The sequence below is a fragment of the Glycine max genome, chromosome 5 (assembly GCF_000004515.6).
Source record: "Glycine max cultivar Williams 82 chromosome 5, Glycine_max_v4.0, whole genome shotgun sequence".
NCBI lineage: Eukaryota > Viridiplantae > Streptophyta > Magnoliopsida > Fabales > Fabaceae > Glycine > Glycine max.
Window position 1 is genome coordinate 37,029,453 of NC_038241.2, and position 22,031 is coordinate 37,051,483.

The 22,031-nt window shown below is 32.2% G+C and overlaps 2 protein-coding genes across 13 annotated transcripts; one reads left to right on the top strand and one right to left on the bottom strand.

Annotated features, from left to right (window-relative positions):
* Positions 1 to 8,252: 8,252 nt before the first annotated feature.
* TGA08 (bZIP transcription factor 8) lies at positions 8,253 to 16,191 on the top strand. Of its 12 annotated transcripts, none has more exons than XM_006580235.4 (9): positions 8,253 to 8,570; positions 9,814 to 10,045; positions 10,137 to 10,211; positions 10,765 to 10,824; positions 10,917 to 10,994; positions 11,083 to 11,146; positions 11,776 to 12,047; positions 12,313 to 12,540; positions 15,884 to 16,191. In XM_006580235.4, the coding sequence occupies exons 2-9, from the start codon at positions 9,869 to 9,871 to the stop codon at positions 16,040 to 16,042; spliced, it is 1,113 nt and encodes a 370-aa protein (XP_006580298.1). In that variant the 5' UTR covers positions 8,253 to 8,570; positions 9,814 to 9,868; the 3' UTR covers positions 16,043 to 16,191. The 12 variants fall into 12 exon arrangements, with proteins under 12 accessions (XP_006580298.1, XP_006580295.1, XP_006580302.1 ...); XM_006580232.4 differs by having other exon boundaries at positions 8,255 to 9,669; XM_006580239.4 differs by lacking the exon at positions 15,884 to 16,191 and adding an exon at positions 13,531 to 13,752 and having other exon boundaries at positions 8,256 to 9,669.
* Positions 16,192 to 17,090: 899 nt separating this feature from the next.
* Positions 17,091 to 21,104, bottom strand: LOC100804017 (alanine--glyoxylate aminotransferase 2 homolog 1, mitochondrial). Its single transcript, XM_003525023.5, has 9 exons — positions 20,608 to 21,104; positions 19,801 to 20,031; positions 19,355 to 19,525; positions 19,125 to 19,268; positions 18,759 to 18,938; positions 18,302 to 18,527; positions 17,621 to 17,734; positions 17,438 to 17,524; positions 17,091 to 17,356 (listed from the first exon to the last, which is right to left on the bottom strand). Exons 1-9 carry the CDS (start codon positions 20,842 to 20,844, stop codon positions 17,313 to 17,315), a joined length of 1,434 nt encoding a protein of 477 aa, XP_003525071.1. The 5' UTR covers positions 20,845 to 21,104; the 3' UTR covers positions 17,091 to 17,312.
* Between the last annotated feature and the right edge of the window lie 927 nt (positions 21,105 to 22,031).

Here is a 22,031-nt window from a genome sequence, read left to right on the forward strand (position 1 = left end):
ATCAAACAATAAAGAATTTAAATGTTATTAAACAGATTTTTCAGAAAGTGAGAATAATTTTTTTTTTGTTACTTTTGTTCTGCTGTAATATTTATTTCACAATCCATCATAAAATACAAGACTAAATAATTTGATTCTTATTCAATTTTATTGTTGGTGAGTTGTATCACATGACAGATAAGTATTTTATGTTTCACAGGTTTGTAGTTTGATTCTTTTACCATGTTTGTTTCATGATAAGTTCATGAACATTTGATAGAAAAGGGAATTTTGTTATTGATAGTTGATAAATAAAAAAGAAAATATACATAAAATTTAATTTTAAGCAAAATAAATAGTCTCCCTATGAAAACTTCCATATATTGTTATGACATAGTAGGTGACCAAAATTCAAAAATTGTGCAGCATAAATAGCTCACAATTAGCCAATTGCGAGCCCATAGATAGTTTTAGAAATTATAATTTTGATTTAATTTTTGCTTATAAATAAAGTGACGGATTTTTAAATAATCTTCCAAGGAGTTATAATGCCATACTAAGTGAGAGGATGTTGTTAAAACTATACAGAGAAGAAGCATTATTGAAATGTTTTAATACCAAAGTTTGTAGAAAGAACCGGAATAACCTATTGTTTGTTGCTTTTATTTAGTAGCTTCAATAATTTTTTATAGTCAAGCATAAATAGATGGATGATTTTTTTTTATTCATATTCCAAGTTTTTATGGGTGAGTTGTATCACATCACAAGTAATCTATGTTTCACACGATTGTAGTTTGTCTCTTTATAATGTTTATGTTATAGTAACCAACAACAACTGCCTAATTGTGAGCCATTAAAAAAATCCTAGAACCACAACTTTCATTTAGTTTTTGCTAATAAATAAAGTGACAGGATTGTAAGAATTATTAAATAACACATTCTAAGGAATTACATTGTAAAGTTAAGTGAAAGGATGTCGTTAAAATTACATTGAACAAAAACATTACTTAAATGTTATATATAGTACTAAAGTTTGCATAAAGGATGTGAATAGTATTTTTTTGTTACTTTATTTATGTTTAATCAATTTTTCATAGTCCTGCGTAAAATTGAATAAATAATTTGATTCATACCCACATTTATTATTGGTTAGGTGCTTCATGCGACGGGTGACCAATCTATGTTTCACATGTTTCGTTTTTGTTTGTAGTTTGATTTTTTTTATAATATTTGTGTTATGATAAGTCTATAAACATTTAATAGAAAAATACTGGAATTTTGTTTTCGATAGTTGTTAAATACAAATAAAAATATACATGACATCTGTGTTATAGAAGAAAACTTTTAGTTTCGCATTATGGAGCCGATTACATTTGATGTTTGAAGTACCTTTGCATGATTCATACTAAGTTAACTCCTATTAGGTACAAAATTAAATAAAAATTGTCATTTCTGTTTGTTAATCCCATGCAACGTAGGGGTAAAATATCTAGCTAGTATAATAAATTAGATAACAAATTTCATTTTTTTATGTTTTAATTTTGAAAATATTTTTTATATGTGTATATAAAAATAAAATAAATTTTCATATGTTTTTTTTCAGGATAAAATAATTAATTACTCATCAATCTAATCAATCGTGTCACATAGAATATTAATTATTTGATTTTAAATAATGAAAGTACAATTGACAGGGTTGCGTATGGTAAAAAAATTTAGTTTCTTGTAATATGGTGAACGAAGATTTAAAACTCTGCTAAAAAAAAGTGTTCACATTAGTAAAGAATGATACCCTGTAGAAAATAATAATAATGGTTGTGCTATTTGAGCGCATGTAAAATTGACATTGTGGTGAAAAGAAAAAGGATTCTTAGATCAAAGAAAATATAGGATATTGGGTAACCACAATAGATAATTAGTTAACAGTTTTATTTACGTGCACTCGATTAATTAATACGATTTTTTTTGGTAAATGTAACTTTTAAAATTATTAATATATAAGTCAATAAATTTGACAGACATAATAATTTGTGATAAAATAATAATATAAAAAACTTTTATGCATATATTATTTACTCATCAAACCAATCTTGATTATGTTAATAAACGATGCACCAAGGAATCTTACTTTATTACGAGGGTAGAGCATGCATGATAATAAATAAATAAATCACGTTTTATATTTAATATCACTTGTTATTGTCAAAGATTCCAATTAGAAGTGGTCAAGAGAATTATTTATTCTATCATCCGTGCAGTTTATGTATGACTATTTATGTTATTTATAATACAATTTTTTTAACATAGTATTGATATAAAATATTTATCTTTTTTTTTAACTACGTCAACATATTATTTAAAAAGACTAAATTTACTATTATTTGAATTAACGACTTATTGATTATAACTAATGATTTGAATTGTACATATAAAATATTCAGAAAACATAAATTATATACGTCTTTTTGTTTTAGTTTGCAAATTAAATTTCACAAACTAAATTCAAATTGCAAGGGCAAAATGATGCTTAATTGTTTATACCAAACGTTCAGAGCTATAACGAGAAAAGGGAAGAAACCAGAAGTTTTGATTAGTGAAATGCTGTTATTTTGTAACCATTTGCGTGCCAATTTAGCATCAGATAATGTAGTAAAAATCAAAGTAGTAAAATGTTGTACATTATTTTTCAACTATTTTTGTTCCTTCTATCTTCTTTACTTCTGTTTTTTTTTTTTTTTTTTATGGTAACAACGACGGTAGTTTTTTATACTAAAAGTGTGTGTTGCTTATCATTTACCGCATCACCAATTGGTTGCCCATAGTTTTAACACATTCTAGTATTCTACGCTAAGAGCATATTAAATTTAAACTTACGTTTGCATTATTTGGTTACATGTTAAAAATGATCACTAATTGAAAGGTAGCGAGAGAAATAGAACAGTATTTTTTTTGTATCCCTTTTTGGAAATTTCGAAAATTGAATGTCACTTGATTTATGTGAAATGAAGGCAACTAGAAACTAGTTTTTTTTTGTTGCTTTTTTCACGAGAACTACAAATTGTTGTTGTGAATAAAATATTAAATTGTAGTATTTACCACACACCATTTTTGGGAGGATTGTTGCTTCTTGCACATCTCAAGTTGTTTTCTGCACTCTCTTTGGGATGTTTTTTTTTAACCTTAGGGATTAGTCATTCCAAAAGTAAAAAAGGAAGTGCTTGAATCGACTATTCCGAAAGATAAAAAAGGAGTGCTGAAAGCAACTGAGAAGTGCGGGAAGCAATAGCCGAAGTTGAAATGTTCCGATGAAATGGACCTGGATAATTTTTAAAATTCAAAACACCATGCATCCTTACCAAAAACACACACACAAAAAAGAAGGATTTATGAACCTCATCTGTATTGGTAGGATTTAATGTCCTAATAGTTTATACTAGAATAATCTATTAGTTAAAGGAAATTGTAAAAACAAACCTTCCATTATTATTGAATATACTTTATTTTCTTATTTTTCGCTTTAAATATCTCCATCTCTTATCTTACCTTTCCTCTCTTTTTCCCCCCTCAAACCTCTCAGATCTCACTAAAAAATTGTAGAGTTTGTTTTGTGTTGTGTTATAACCCTCCTTGTATAGAGTTTGTTTGGTGGTGCTATAACCCTAACCCTAAATCCCCTCCAATCCACATACTAACTCAGCATGAAACATTAGCACCCTCCGAAGCCTTTTGTTGCGCCTGGTCATCCTACAAATTGATATTGTACTAAAATTAATACAAAGGGGACGTTTGTTTATTACATTTATATTCCCATTAAGAGGGGAGAGAAAGTAATATTTTCATAGAAATGTAAAAATTTATTATTTAATAAACATATAATTTTATTTTTTTTATTTAAACTACTTTAAATTTTAAAAATTATTTCCAGTAATATTAAAACGTAACAATTTTTTTTTAAAAAAAATATCTAAGAATGATATTCTCATGTTATATTTATGAGAATAATATTCCTAAAAATATAAAAAAATATCCGTGAAACCAACATCTCATAAGTTGTACCATCAAACACCATTTTGATACATGTCTGTCATAGCAAAATCATAATATCAATTAACACATATCAAATGCTTCTTTGAAACTTGTGAGATCCGTGTAAATGAATCAGTTAATTGTGCTAATTTTTATCAGTTTTGAAAAGAAAAAATGATTTTCATGTTTTCAGAATCTATTTCTTTCCCTTTTCCCCTTAACAATTAATAGTCTTTGTTCCATTTGGAGTAAGTTTTGAGAGAGGTGTGAGGGGAGCGGGGGATCCTTCTCCAACCAGCAACTCAAGACCATATTGCATAACTAAACTAATGTATTCCACAATATAATTTGGGTTTAATTTCAATGCAATTTCTATTCATGTATTCTACAGCCTAGCAACGTAAAAAAAATAATTGGGTAGAAGAGTTTCCACGAGTTTTACAATAACAATGGAGACTTCTATATCACCTTAGAGTCTTTCATTTTCTCCCTTTTTGTCATTAGAAGAGTTTGCACCTGACTCTTTCATATCAACAGATTAAACGGTGTTAAGCTATGAGGGGAGCACGGTATAAAAAATGGCGAACATTTAGGAGGAATTTTTTGGAAGTTTTAAAAATGAAACACTTATGTAATTTCAAAAAATCTCATGAGAGATTTGTGTAATTTCCTTTTAAGTGGTTGTAAGACTTAAAAAAAATAATATAAAAAGGAAAATAAAAATTAAGTGAAATACTACTACTTTGTGACTTATATTTGTGGCTTATTATTTGAGAAGTCATTATCTTTCTTTGTGTTTTACACAAATCATGTCATTTTAAGTTTTTGATTACATAGACAAAATATATAACATAGCTAATCGTTTAATACTTGATTGTTATATAATATTAAAATAGAAAGTACTTATGAAGTAGATAACTTGAGATAAAGACGTTTAACGTGACTATCTACTTATTTATAAGAAAAATGAAGTTACACAAAAAAGAAAAAAGATTAATTATTAATTTAAACCTCAAATTATTTTAAATGATTGAATTTAATTATCAAGTTATTAAAAATAATTAATTTAATTTCATAATTTTTAAAAGATTTAATTTAATCACTAAGTTCTTAAAAATACATTAATTTAATCCTCAAAATTTTAAAAATGAATCAATTTGGTTTTCAAAATTTTAAGAACTATTAAATTAAAATATTTAAAATAATTTTGAAAAAAATTAATATATTTTTAAAAACTTGAGAAATAAATTAAATTTTAAAAAAATCTAGAGATTAAATTAAATCATTTAACATAATTTAGAAATCAAATTAAATAATTAAGAAAAAAAAACGTTGCTGACGTGACCGATCATTAGTGACAGTAGGCTAAGAAGGAGTTCGAATGACGCCAGAATAACACGATACAGAAGCAGCCACTAAAGCCAATGCGCTCCTCTGACTGTATCTTATTCCTTTGTCCATTTTCAAGCATACAATACACTTGAATTTTGATTTCGCAAACATGAAACATGTATCCTAATTTGTATTGGGATTAACAATTTTGTGTTAAAGAAATAACATAATTTACGCACAAAAGAATTTTAGTTAATATTTTACCAAGACTAGGCATGTGTATCATGTATTTGAACGGCATAATATTATATATATATATAGAAATGTAATATTATTTTTATTTGAAGAAGAATAAAGAAAAAATTATTCGTTAAAAGTAAAAAATGTATTATTTTTCATTCAAAATTTGAATTAATTTCCTTCCTCAATCAAATAGAGAGGAAGTATCTAGATTCAAGACTAGTGTCCTCATTAATTCATTTAAATTTTCTGCCCCCTTACCATGTGTGACGTTTCCGTTTTGCCAGAAACATGTATGACTGTGGTAGAAAATCTAAAATCTAAAAAAGATTTCATAATTGAGAGATCCAAAAGCCATTCTTAGTGGCAAGCCACTTTGGATTGCACTTGATCGAGTATAAAAACAACGAATTGGAAAAAGGCAGCAAGTGTTTGCGTGACGTTACATTTGTGTGTTTGATAGTAATGAAATGAAGCCAATGCACCCCGAGAATATGAAAAGGAAAGTCACTAATAGGTCGACCAACCATTCTAAAATGCAACCACCGACATTATTGTAGCTTTATGGTTATATATATAAGAGTCACTCATTCAGCTAATTCTATACAATTATTTAAACTTATCTTGACTTGTGAAATTATTTCTTATTGCAAATTTTAAAGCACGTAATCCGTTCCATATCAGCAATTTTATCCATTGATGATTATTTATTGTCCTTTTGGTGCAATATGTTTATTCAATTAATCAGACGTGAGCAGTTAGTGACGAAATCAGCTGGCTCCTCACAAATGTAATCCGAAAGAAAACATAAATAAATCAAAACATTGTAATTTTATATATCAAATTAATTAAAGCATGTTTTAGAATTAATGCATATACGTTTTTCTTCTTCTTAAAAATAATATTTATATTGACTATAAAATATGTTTTGCACCAGTCCATATAATAGGGAATAAAGTACAGTTAGTCTAGCTAGGTGATAGGAATATTTCTTCTTGTTCCTTTAAAATTTGGCTAGAGGTGAGTAATCACTTGCAATGGCTGTGACACTCAAATTAACAAGAGTGTGAGTAAAGAGGTGAAGAAATTGGATAATGACATATATTTCTAGTGATACTATACACCTCTATATACTGTGTTCATTATCTTGCATTGTGATGCCATTCTTGCCAATAAAGGAATTCCAACTATTTCTTTGACTTCTAAGGGTTGTCATTCAATATTTTATTTTTGTAGTCCCATTACTGTGTGTGTTTTTTTTTAATGTAATTCTATTACCGTGTTAATGAGTATAATAGTGGATGATTCAACTATCTTATTGGGTCTATTACATGTTCACCCGACTTCTATTGGAGAGTCTGGCCTTATTTAGGTGTTAGTCCATAATAAAATATTTTAAAAAATGTATTCAAATTTTTCTTAGTCAGATATACATTTTTTTAATAATTTAAAATAATATTTTAGTTTAAACTCCTTAAATTTTACAAATAATCTACTCTTATAATATAAATTAGAATACATAATTTGAAGAGTGAAATATTTTCTCCACTTTTTCAATTAAATATTTATAATATTTTTTTTATTTTTTTCTTCTAAAAATGCATTTCACATACTATTCTTGCAATTAGCCAAAAAATTTCTCTCTTAATCATGTTAAACTACCATTTCAACTATCACATTTTTGTCTCTATATACAGTAGAATGTGTAGAAAAAAGAAACACTGTTAACGTGTAAAACAAAAGGAAAAGAAAGATAAATAAAAAATGTAAAAATTGACAATATTAACTTTGTTAAGTATAAAAAATATAATGTGAACAAGTATTATTTATCATTATATTATCACATGAAACTACTGACAATTGTTACATTTAGTTTGAGAAATATACATTGATCTAATAGTAATTTTCCAGCTTACCCACAGTCAGATAGGGGGAGGCATTGGCTCTTCTCTTCACCTTAGAATATCTCAGAATGCGAGAGTGATTCTTCTGAACACTGCAGTAATTCTCACTATTACACTAAATCATTGACAGTTGTGGAGTCAGTAATTTTTAAAGAGTTTATTTCTTTTAATTCCTAAATTCTTTGGATTTTTATTTTTAATCCCCAATCATACCTGGATAGAGTTGGAGTGGAGTAATTAGTTCCTTTATCGTCATCTTATCGAATTTTGCCTAGAGCCAATAACACTCGATTGGAATATTTTAAAGCTTGGCATGGAAGTTATGTATGATATCAGGCTTCTGGGATGAGGTTCGATTCGCTGGTTATGTCATGACATATCTCAATCCATAACGGTAGCAAATTGAGTTGGTAAGAATATTGATTTCATAACAATCATTTAACACTTCATTAACTATATAAAAATCTATTGATTATAAAAAATATAATTCATAATTTCCCGAATCATAATATTGGAGACATGTGAAAAAACTTGTCCCGGAGTGTTTATTGAAAAAGATTTTTCTGTGCATAAGCTTCTTCGACTGTTGGCGTAATCGTAAAATGATGTCAGCGAGGGAGCCCCACCAATCTGCAGGATCTACCTGGTGCGCACATTAGTGGTAGTGGAAATGTGACCAGCATGAATACGTTGATGCCATTGCTTTCTTATTCGTGTGTGAAAGCCTTGACTCTCTCTAGCACAACACAAATCACACAACGCCAACATATAAAACAGACACGCACAAAAATACAACCCTCTCTAATTTTCAATACACCACGTCTCCATACCATTCCTTTTTTTTTTTTTCATATTAAATCCAATTAAAAAAATAGTGGCACCTATTTTCTACGTATTAATTATAATTCTATGCTTTCGCCTTGCCATGAATGTGATGGGAGATTAGGGTAGGGTTGGCAATTGGATAATAGTTTGCGTTGGGAATTTGGTTCTGTTTTTTTTTTTTTTGGTGGTGAGTCACCAATGGAAGGTGGAATGATTTTTGCGTGAAAAAATGCTTCTCACTATTTCTCAAAGTAGCTTTCAAAGGTTCGCCATATTTTTATTATTAAAATAAAAAAAGAATTCCCTTTCTTTTTCTTCTAATTTTAAAGATTTAACTGCCGAGGAAAACGAGGAAGGACCAGATACGAGAGCGAGATACTAAATACATGACAGCTCTTTTATGTTTATGTTTTTTTTTTTTTTTGAACTAGTTGCTTGTGTTGTGCGCTTTCTATGATCACCTTCACCGGTACTTTCTTCTCCTGCTTCTATAATCATTTTTTTGTTTTTGTCTTTGAAAAAGTGTGCATACCGGTTTTGGCTTTGCTTTCACGTACGTACCAAAAATGATGATTTTGGTTGTTGTCTTTTTTTGAATGAGGACTAGTAAGTAAGTATCCTAGAATCTATCTATCTATCGCGCGTGTTTTAATTGTTATCTATCTTTGAAGGAATTAAGAATTGATGCGTACTTTGTGCTGCTTTTTGTACTTGTGCATAATCTGTAGTATTTACTTGAAGTCCAAAGTTTGTATTTGTTTACCGTACCTTTATCATTCTCGGCTACCCCTTTATATCTTTTTGTCACCTAAGCAAGAGAACTAGTAGCATGCTTGGTTTCACGTTTCAAACGTAATTTTAAAAAGCTAATTATTACAGCAACTTTCACATCCCAAACGTGATTCCTTCTTTATGAATTTCCAAATACGCTATAAGTTGTAGATCATATTCAACTCTAACATGTCTACAATATTTGACGCCATAAACTTTTTCTTCTCTGGTTCAGTCCCTACCAAACACAATTGTCCACATTTATGGGATATTCAGTGGGGATTGAATTGTTTAATCAGCATTTCTTAAAATGCATCCACCCCCTTCTTTCATTTAATCCAGCTTCTAGATTGGTTACATCACAAGGGAGGCTTGGAGATTTCTTTATTCTTCTGGTCTTACCAATCAAATTGACCTTTTTTTGCTTTGCCCCGGTATGATTCCTTGTGATCAACGTCACTTGTTAATGGTGCATGCAATATGAATAAGTAGTGTATGGAACAGTGCCACCATAAGGTTTCTTTTGTTGTATTCTTTCTTATAACATGGTAGCAGCGGAGGATTTCTGCACCTTTACGGCATTTTTCTTATGGTGCGCTAGTGTCAATCTTTAAATATCTGCCATTTTAATTCTTATTTGCTTTCTGATTATTTTATTATTAGTATCTAAGTGAGCTCTTCTTTAATGCATTTTATGATTGACGCAGTTTTAAGAGGTTTTATTAATTCTTAACAGAAGCTTTCTCTATATGTGTATGCACCAAATCGCCGCACTGATAAGTCCATAGAGCATGGATGCTACATCCTCACCGTTTGTTTCCTCAAGAAGAATGGGTGTATATGATCCTATCCACCAAATTAGCACGTGGGAAGAAAATTTCAAAAGTAATGATACTAATAATTTAACTGTATCCACATCCATAATTGGGGAGGTGGACATGAAGTTAGATAATCAGTTTCAGGTGCAAGTAAGTTTACCAAATTTATACCTTGTCTTTTGCAAATGATAATGCCTATTTTGCCTACTAATGAAGTTCTTTTTTGCTGTTAAATACCTAGTCAGAGGATGATACTCATGGAATATTTGGCACATCTGTGAAGTACGACCAAGACACTAACAGACTTACTGATAAGGTAGAACCATGCTATGTAATACCCCTTTATCAGATACAGCACAACTAATTCGGAATAGTTTCTACACTGGAAACCTTTTAAGTACTTTCTGCATGTGAAAGATTCGGTTTAAATTGCCTCTGAAAGCAAATACTCATGTGCTTAACTGCAGAACAAGTTTCTTTTACCATGAAATTTATATAGTAAATGTCATAATTAGTTATACTCTCACTTTGCTAACCTCAATATGTAGGGTGTTCTGTAATGTGATAAGTTAATTTAAACAATTAAACCATTTTGAACTTAAGGAGTAAGGACTTAATCTTGGTGATATTCCAGCATGGAAGGGCACACCATTTACTTTTTTCTTCTGCCTCCATTTTTAGCTTTATGTAGAAATTGAGTGACATCAGAAAGTATTTTAGACCCACATTTTGAACTCTTTAAGATATATGCACTGAAAAATTAGGGGTCCTCTGCTTCCGATATTGGATGTCGGGCTCGTATTCATACTTCTTCTTTTATGCTTATACGGAGAAAAAAAAGAAGGAATTTAACATGTTGAAACATGCAGACACAACGACGTCTAGCACAAAATCGAGAGGCTGCTCGCAAGAGTCGATTGAGGAAAAAGGTTTGAAGGTTTATGCTTTGAAAGATACACTAAACATGCAACAAGTGTATACATATACTAATATTCATGTGATTTCTGATGTTTCTTCACAGGCATACGTGCAGCAGTTAGAATCATGTCGTTTGAAGCTCTTGCAGTTAGAGCAAGAGGTAGATCATGCAAAACAACAGGTGTTTACTCCTAGTTTCTGCTATGGATCACTTTCTATTACTTTTTTTCCCATTCTCTTGTCAATCTCTTGAGGTAACATAACTGCAGGGATTGTATATTGGCAACGGATTGGGTTCTAATAATTTGGGTTTTGCTGGCTCTGTAAATTCAGGTTTGTGGTCATTAAGCTGCTAGTGCTAGATATTGTGATTTGTTGTCACTACTCCTGATTTTTCTGTTAAATGTGGTTACTGGTTATTACATATCTCGGTCATTTGTTGCTCTCAGTTCTAAAATTAACTTTTTTTTTTGAGAAGACAGTATTTTTACCTATGCCTAAATCACACTGCCCTTACAAACTGCCCTCACGACTTACTGGTTAGAAAACTTTAGTGCCTAGAGGCACCGTTATATTTATTTAACTACTTGAGTTGAAATTTGCTGCCAAACTAGATTATCTAGTCTCAGATGAAAATCCTGAAAATTTGTGTCGTATTTGTTTTACCTTTGTCTATTTACATTGTTCGGATGTTGTACAGGCCCATACTCTTAAATTGTCAATATGTTGATACTATAAATATAAGCACCATTACGCATCTTGAAAATGAGTGTTTTATATCAGTTCTATGTACAAGTTTCTGTAACAAACTGCAACTCTTAGTTTGTCTAGTAAACATCAGAATCAGATACTACATTTTGGTTGATATAATATCTTTTTCTTGGATTTCCTTAAGTATGTTTTTCTTGGATTAAACTCCTTTTTCCAACTATTTTAACCCTCTGAAAATACCCAATTTACAGGAATAACCCTTTTCAAGATGGAGTATGGAAACTGGGTGGAGGAACAAAATAGACAAATTTTGGAACTGAGAACTGCTTTAAGTTCTCATATCGGTGACATACAGCTCGGGACACTTGTACAAGGCATAATGAACCACTACACCAAACTCTTTGGCATGAAATCTGCTGCAGCAAAAGCAGATGTTTTCTATGTTATGTCTGGTATGTGGAAGACAACAGCTGAACGATTTTTCTTGTGGATTGGAGGATTTCGCCCCTCTGAACTTCTAAAGGTGATGCTTAATATCTAACTAATTAAATGTGAATTTTATTCAATGAGCTAATTTGATTTTTAATTCAAAAACTAGGATGTTATCCCAGTCAGCTTTTCTGCTTCTGTAACCAAATGTTGTTTTTAATGGATGCATGCAAATTCACAATAACATGCTTTGCTAAAGGCACAATCTTGATTTCATTTTATTTCTGTTGCCGTATTTCCACTATAGTATCATGTAAGGTTGTAGTAACAACTTTATTTTATTTTAATTTTAATTGCAGGTTCTGGTCCCTCTAAGTGAACCTTTGACAGAGCAACAACGGTTTGATGCCTATGGCCTTGAAAAATCATGCCAGCAAGCAGAAGATGCCCTTTCTCAAGGTATGGAAAAACTTCAGCAAATGCTTTCGGACTCTGTAGGACCAGGACAACTAGTTGAAGGAACCCACATTCCCCAAATGGATACTGCAATGGAGAGGCTAGAAGCTCTTGTGAGCTTTGTGAACCAGGTAATGCATATGCTTCACTTTATTCACACCCATTTACTTATCAATTTAATAACTTTTCTTTCCGTTGCGTTGCATGTCATCTCAATCAAAGATGCATTGCTGTTTTTTTTTTTAGTATGTGCGCTTAATTAGAAAGATAAACAAAAAAGTGTTTTGGATTGGGTAAATTGGCTTTTTTTATTTCTAATTTTTGTATGTTTGAATAGTGCCATATCTTATGTGGTGCGTTATAAACTCCATGATCTGGGCCATATAATATTGGATTAGATGAAGTATATTGCAGTTGAACAGTTAAAGTGATTTGCAGCTATTATTTTCCTTCTTATACATCCTCAAATTATACGCTTTAACTAAGTGTGTTTGAATGAGTGTTGATAGAATTGAGAATTGATTTTATAAAATTAATTTTGAAGTGATATGATATATGTTTGAATGTCTTTATTATAAAATTAAGTTAAGAATAAAATTCAATATAAAATTTTGAATTCAATGTACAAATTATTTAAAATTAATTTAACCCAAAATCAATTCTAGATGCATAATTAATTGTAAATTCTTTTTTAATTTAAAATCAAACATATGAAAATGTATCTAAAATCAATTTTTTAACATAAAACTAAACAAAACTGTACATATGTTTGCTTCCTATCTTTGACGGGATTATCCAAAGTCCAATTGAAAGTAGCCCTTCCTAGCCTCTGCATAAAATTTAAAATGGTCGTGGAAAACGTCTGGGAACACGTGTAAAAAACATGCAAGCAAACACTATGTAAATAGATGTGCCGTGAAAACAGACCTAGCTGAAAAGGGAGGTGGTTTTGCTTTGCCCGTTGGCCGTTTTACCGTTATGTTATGCTTGCCTCCACTATACAAGCTACGATAACATATTCTTGTTTTGTACTCTCCAAAAATCGGAGCATAGGCCTGTGAAATAGTAAGGAATCTTGTTCCTTAAATGAGTTGTTTATTTTTTCTCCTTTCTTTACATAGGAAAAAAGAGAGGAAGTTGTCTCTTTTCAAGGTTAATGCGTGTTACAAGTAGAGACGAAGCTAAGGGAGAACATGGGTATGCCACATGCATAATTCTATAAATAGGGGGTAAATGGGACAATGTATTGTAATTGGGTAGTTAGAGTCCGTTAGAACAGTTGTGGAAAGCTTTGTATATTACCATTATTGTGAATAACAGAAGCATCAGATTTGTTGGCTCAATTTCCTCTATTCTTCTATGCTATCTTCTCTCTATTCTTCCCCAATTATCCCTTGGTACCATCGCTGGTATCAGAGCTCGACAATGGCAGCGATCAAGGAAGTGGAGGAGCGAAGGTGAGTATCGTGTCCCAACCAGACTTACTCGTCTTGATTTTCCTAAATTTACACAAGATGATGTCACTGGTTGGCTATCAAAATGTGAGAGGTTTTTTTCTCTTGGAGGAAAATAAGGTTACCATGGCTAGTATAGCACTAGATGAAGTTTCCTGCAATTGGTTCCAAGGGTGAGAACAGGGTATTGAAGGTCGTGGGACATGGGGTATGTTGGTAGAAGCACTTCGTATCAGATAAGGGTCCATCTTTGAAGATCCAATGGAGCAATTGAAGCAAGGAGGAAGCTTGAACGAGTATCAAGAAGAATTTGATGCACTGATTTGTGAGGTGAAATCGAGTGAACAACAGAAACTGAGTTGTTACATGGCATGGCTAAAACCTGAAATGGCAGTTGGAGTGAAGTTGTTTGGGTCAAGAACACTTCTTGAAGCTACTAAGTTGGCCAAGTTTCAATTCCATCAAATTCTAAGGGAATTTTGGGAAAACCTAATATGCAGTTCCATCAAAGATTGACACCGAAGGAGTTGGATAAACACAGGATCAAGGGTCTTTGTTACTTTTGTCATGAGAAATTTGGGCCAGGAGATGATTACATTCAGAGAAGGAAAATGTAGGTTTTCCTTATGGAGGTAGAGGAAGAAGAAAAAGTTGAGATAGTTGAGGAAATTGAATAACAAGAGGAACCTTTGATATCCTTAAATGCAATTATGGAAGAGGTGCAGGCAATTAGGGGGTAAGGCAATATTCGACCATGAGGGTCACAGGATGGATAGGAAAAAAAGGATCTTTGTACTGATTGATACAGGCAGTACACACAATTTGCAGTTGGAGATTAGGTTATGTTAAAACTTCAGCCATACAGACAGTATTCCACCCATTTGAGGAGTTCTAAAAAATTGTCGCCAAGATACTTTGGACCTTATGAGATATTACAAAGAGTAGGACAAGTTGCTTACGCCCTCAAGCTCCCAGCTTCATCTAGAATTCATCCCACATTCTATGTATCATTACTTAAACGTTGTCCCAATTCAAGCATATCTTTGCAACAACTACCGAATGAGTGGGGGCATCTAGAATTTCCAAAAGAGCCTGAAAGAATACTGGATAGAAGGATGATACAGAAGAAGCATAGAGCAGTCACAGAAGTATTGGTGAAATAGAAAGGGGAGTTAGAAGAAGAAACCACTTGGGAGACTTGGTATGAACTGAAGAAGAACTTCCCTATGCTTGTTTAAGCTAGCTCACCTTGAGGACAAGGGTGGTGTTGAGGGGAGGGTACTGATATGCATAATTCTATAAATAGGGGTAAATGAGACAATTCATTGTAATTGGGTAGTTAGAGTCCGTTAGAACAATTGTGGTACGCATTGTATATTACCCTTATTGTGAATAATAGAACCATCAGTACGCCATTGTCTCCATGCTCGTGATATTTTGCACGAACCAATTCAAATATTTAGTTGATTGAAGATGAATTAAATTTATCACTAAATTAAATTATGAATGATCTAAAATGTCACTACATTTGTTTTTATATGGATAACTTACTAGCTATAGTGATATTTAGTTTTTGAAGAACCAACCCAGTGACAAATTAAACTAAACTGGTAATAAAATCTTTAGAGATTAAGGATCCATTTATTACAGATTAAGTTTCATTGACAATTAAACTATTAAAGTGTCTTAACTCTTAGGTAGACAGAAAAGAGTCTGTAACAATGTATGAAGGTAGAAGAAATATATGCATTAAGCAAAAGCGTAACAATGTATGAAGGTAGAAGAAATGAGACAAACAATTTTAATATGAAAAATCTTCTCAATACAAGTAAGGAAAATCTACTTGAAAAGATTCACCGTCCTCAGTAAATTATGTTGTTTTTTTTTTTCTAACATCAATTATGCAGAAAACTCTAACAGAAAACAATATTGATCCAAACAATAAAACATTATTTTCCATCTAAAACAAGTTTAGAAAGTATACTTTTGGGCTAACTAAAGTAAACTGTATGTGAAACAGGCTGATCATCTACGACAAGAAACGTTGCGGCAAATGTATCGAATACTTACCATACGTCAGACTGGTCGATTTCTGCTTGCTTTGGGGGAATATTTTCAACGCCTGCGGGCTTTGAGCAAACTTTGGATTAATCGTCCTCAATTTCCAGGACATGCTTAGTCAGTCATCAAACATTAATTCTAGCAAAACACCCTTAAACTTATCATCCTGTTCCGGCTGCTCGCATTTTTCCAGCATTGAGAAGTTGTAAATACGTGTTTATTAAGGTCATGTAAAATGTTAAATAGTACACCTGCGTGTTTTTAAAACTGCATAATCCTTTTTTCTTTTCTTTGATAGAAATAATTAAAGAAAACTACTATAATGCAAGTTAAATCTTTAGTTCGTTACTGAAAGGACGTGCCTACTGTCAATTTAATATAATTTATTGTCACCCCTAATTCAGCAATTCGTCCAAAATACTCTTTTCATCTTTGTTAATCATAATTGCCGATAAAAAAAATCTAATTGTTAATAATAGGAATATTTTTAATGCTGAATAAATTATAAACTTGAACGTAATAACTTGGGACAACTTTAGTACAAAATTTTCACATTAAATTTTGAATTGTTTATCATTATTCTTTTCACAAAACACTCTAAAGTTTATATAATTGATATTAGGAGTGAGAATAGACCAGACCGACCTACAAGGCTTACGACCTGACCTATAGACCGACCTATATATATATTTATATTATTTTTTGGGTACCAATATATATTTATATTACTTTTTAGGCACAATTAATTATTTTTTTGAAACTAGCACACTTTGTAAGTCATGTGCCCCTTTATATTCCTTATTATTTTTATTGACTTTCCTTTTACTTTTTCTTATTAATGTGAAAAAGACTTTTAAAAAAACTATTAGGCCAAGTTAGACTTTTAAAAAGACCAGGCCCGGGCAAAAATAAAAGCCTTTGATAGACTATAGGCCAAACTTAAGCCTCAAAAATTCATCGTAGGCTAGGCTCAGACCTTTTAAGGCCTAGCCTGACTTATTCCCACCCCTAATTGATACCTAGATACGACGACTGGTTACACGATTCAATTTTGAATAAGGCAACTCGTGCAGGTAATTGATTTCGTTATTTGATATATAAGCCAATATGCAAATGTAGTCTCTTTCTATATGGATTTAAACATTACTCTGCAGATTGAATGCAACTTTTTGATGTCATGAAACCCAAATTTATATACAATAATAGTCAGCATTCAACTTATAATGTTCAGCAAAAAGGGAGGGAAACCCCCTCTCTTCTCAACGGGGAGAACATTACATTATTCATGGTGATTTCTATGAACTAAATGAGCTTTTTGTTGTTGGCTTGTAGTAATTTGACTCCATTGTCGAAGATTTCATTTCATGCTAGCAAGATGCACAATCAGCTCACAACTTAGATAGAGAATAGTCCAAGGCATCCACAAGAAAATCTGCACACGTGGAGAACTGTCAGTCAAATGTAATGACATTTTGCATCTAAGTTTGTTGAGAGAGTGAGGACAGAACTATACCTGCATCATCTTTGGAGAAACACATTGGTGGCTTGATCCTGAAAACATTGCCATGAAGTCCTCCTTTCCCAACTAGCACACCGAGTTCTTCAATGCATATACAAATAAATTGTTAAGACTGTTTGGAAGTTATTTTGGAAAATAAGGCTTCACATGCATAGAATAAAATGGTTCTTGTGTAACCTCTGAGTTTTTCAAACACAACAGCAGTTTCAGCCTTTGCAGGTGTCTTGTTGGTTCGGTCAGTAACCAACTCTAAGCCTACCATTAGTCCCCTTCCCCTGACATTTCCTATGACTGGCACATTACACAAAAAATGAGAATAATAAACAAAAATAACAGAAACACGAGAAACATTCTTGTGTATATAGCTCCATAGTAGAGTAATATGGAAACCTCTCAACCCGAAAGTTTATGCCTCTGCCTAATAAAGAATGCATTAGAGAGAAAGTGTAAATGTACCATAAACGAAGTGTATTACAAAATAAATAAAAAACTAAGGCCTTGTTTGTTTACTGTTTTTAAAGAACAGTTTTCTGTTTTCTAAAATTTGTTTGTCTCCCAAGTATATTTGAAAGTGTTTGTCTCTTGGACACATTTCTGTTTTCTAAAAGTTGTCTCCAGCGGCACTTGAAGAAACAAAAGAGGATGAGAAAACACCTTCCAGCTTCTGTTTTTTTTTTTTAGTTTTTAAAACACTTATTTTGTAAAAGATTTTGAAAAAAATAAATTTTGAACAAGAAATTGATTGCTGAGTAGTGTGAAAAATTGCTTTAGAAAAGCAAATTTTAAAACAAAAACAAGCGAGAAGAGAATCAATCAGTCCCTAACTATTTCGGGGGTGTTAAATTCAAGACAACATACTGTCATGTCTTTCCATGAGAAATCTCAAACGTTCAAGCAAATAAGATCCGACATCAGCACAGTGAGCTTGACGCTTCTCCTTATCAAGAACCCTAAGCACTGCAAGTCCACCAGCAGAGCAGACAGGGTTCCCACCAAAGGTATTAAATTGAATCTTTTGGGCCATCACACTTGCAATTTCTGGAGTTGTAACTACAGCTCCCAATGGCAGACCATTGCCAATACCCTGATACAAATTAACACGAGATATGATGAAATAGCAGCAGAAGATATGAAGGTTAAAAAGTTAGAACAAAATAATTTCCACAATGAAATATGGCAGAAAAAAATACACACTTTAACGAAAACATACCAAAAATAAAATATCTTAAACTGAAAATTTAAAGAAAAACATGAGATTATGCTAAAAGAATATAACACATGATGAACAACATAAGATACAAATAATGGTACAGACCTTTGCCATGGTAACTATATCAGGAATGACACCCTGTGTCTCAAATCCCCAATAATGGCTTCCTGTTCGGCCAAAACCAGTTTGAACTTCATCGGCAATGCAGACACCACCAGCCTTATGTATAATGTCATAAACAAGTTTCAAATACCCTGGTGCCAGTTCAACTGCTCCGCCAACTCCCTAGAATAAGTCATGAAGAAAAAGTAAACCAAAAAGGCAATGTGATGTTCTAAATCTCCAACTTCATTATTCTGAAAACTTCTAGCTTTGATGCTGCCCATGATCTGCTTGCAGTCCGACTCCAAGATTATAATATTAAGCTCATGGGACAATAACCAGTTTAGAGTAACCCTAGATTAAACATACCTGAATTGATTCGGCTATAAATCCAGCAACTTTTCCCGAAGTTCCGTAGTCAATATGGTCTTGGACATCATTTGCATAACTAGCAGCATCTGTACCAAAGGCTCCATGATATGGATCTGGATTCATAACATGATGAACATGGCCCTAAAAGGTTTAAATCATTGTTAAGAATAATTTCCATATATGATCATCCTACCAATTGAAAATTATAATTAAATTTACAGACAAACCTCTGGAATTGGGTATTTCCACGAGTTCAGAGCAGTCAGACCAAGTGTACTAGAACTCCCCCCATGATATGCATTTCTCAAAGAAATCATACCGAGATTACCAGTATATAAACGGGCCATCATCATTGCTAATTCATTTGCTTCTGAACCAGAATTTACAAAATAAACAACCTGCAATTTAAAATCATGTTTTTAACTGTCATCAATTAGGATCCTGGTTTCCTTGTCAAAAGAAATCTAGCCACATTAAAAAACTGAACACTAAGAGCAAGGAAAATGCGGCTAATGTGACCACAATTGCGGTTGCACTGGGTCAAAAACCCTTTACATTGCAGCTGCAATTGCGGTTATGACTCACAATTTAAAACTATATTATAAGGAACTTCAAGAATGGGAGGCATAATGCAATCATACAGTCAAATATTCGAGGAGCAAGAAAAACAGACCTTAAGGTTTCCAGGCATTTTTGCTGCCAATGCCTCAGCAAAGTCACCTATTGTATGGTGTAGATATATGGTTGTAGCATGCTGCAGAAGTTTACTCTGCTCCGTGATAGCATTCAAAATTTCAGGGTGGCAATGTCCGCAAGAAACAGTAACTATTCCCGCAAATGCATCAAGGTAACGCCTCCCACTATCATCATAAAGATATTGCATCTTCCCTTCCACGATATTCAGCTACACACACATTCAAAATTTGAATCACACATCAATTACAAGGCATAATTTCTTAAATAAACAAAATGATGAAAAAGAGACATGAAGGGACTATATGATTTTCTTCTCATTCTTTTGTTTCAAAGATTATTTTCTAAATCCTCTAGCCCCTTATCCTACTGTTCTGGTAAAAACAAAATAATAAAAATCCCAATTGTTTTGGAATCATGAAGCCTACACGAAAGTCAAAGCGAACAATCACTCAAAAGTCAAAAGTGGTAAGCCTAACAATGCAGCTGGCTTGAGATCGGAACAGTTTTCAAAACAAGTGAGAGATATTTTTTCATTCTCTCAAGAGTTTAAGAAAAAAACTTTTAGAGAGAGAAAAATGTGTATAGGAGACAAACAAATTTTAGAAAACAGACACCTTGCTAAATCCGTTAATGTTTGCCTGATCGGAAACGCATCGATCTTCACAGACATTACAGATTCACATTACGCGAAAACAAAAAACAAAAAAAAAGAAAAAGAAGAAGAAAGGAAATAGAAAAGGTTTCGGGGATGCTAAGGTGGTCGGTGTCGATTTCGGAGACTCACAGGTTTCTTATAGTAGTGGAAGACGGAAGGACCGAGGAACGTTTTGCGCTTGGCGAAGACTTCATCGGCGGAGGGACCGTTGTAAGGGTGCGGCTGGTGATCGAACGGGGGGAGCTGCGGAGGCGCGACGGTATCGGCGGCGGCGGCGGCAGCGGCGGAGGGTAGGAGAGAGGAAAAGCACGCGCGTTGCTTGGCGATTGCAATGGTTCTCTTGAGTGGCCTCTGCATCGCCGCCATAGCTGCTTTGGTTGGGTTCTGTTCTGATTTTTCGATGGTGGGTATATATATATATGTATAGTATTTTATTATTTTATTACCATGTTTGTGTTGTGGCGACTGAGTGAGTCACGAGTTATTCTGACACGCGAGGTGAGATTGTGGAGAGAGAGAGAGAGAATGCATGTGCATATGTGAAACTGAAATATTTGGCGTCCGTTGAGGGAGGGAGGGAGGGAATGCATATGCTGATGTGGAGAGGAATCTAGACGAGTCCCCCACGTACCATGAATCAAATATTTTAACATTAGAAATAGAAAAAAGATCTCGTGTTCCAATTCAAGGTAAAAAATTTCATAGGGGGTTTCACTTTTTGTATCACCGATCATCAAATAATGACTTTTACCATTAATTTGAATTTAATATTCTTAAAGGAGAGAACATCAATTTTCCTCATTTTTAACCCGTTTTAAAATTAGAGGATTCAATAAATAAAAACTTACCTAGGACATAGGCAAATCAGACTCAGTCCACCAATGATGCCGTGGGGATATATATATATATATAGGTAATGTATCATTTTAAAGTAATACATTTTTATATAAATAATATTATGATAATATAATATTTTATAAATATTAATTTTTAGAAGTATCTTATTATTTTGTAATTTTTTTATTATTATTTTTGAATTTGAAGATGTTTTTTTCAATATTTAAAAAGATAATAGTTTGTTAATAACTCAACTCAATAACCAACTCAATCTAATTTAATTAAAGTTAAATTAGATTAAATTGAATTAACAAAATAAAAAAAATTCAATTCAATTAAATTTAATTGTATTGGATTGAAAAATTAATAAAATTCAACCCAATTCTGACTATTTTCACCTCTAAGGCTACCAAACCAATAATATTACATTACATTATCCCCTCATGTTTAAAGAAAAAAAAAAAAAACACACTAGGGGCTTCCCTGCGTTATTGGAAAGAGAAAGAAAGCTAATTTTGGATACATAAATGATCGACCTTGGAATTTACAATGATGATGTGTTAAGTAGGATCGGACTTCTCTCTACTCCGTCCCTTTCCTAGTTATTCTTGCTGTGTTTATGTGTTGTTGATTTAAAATAATATTTCATAATAACACTTATGTTAATATTTAATTATAGACCCATTTTATAAAAATCATATAAATTATGTAGATTT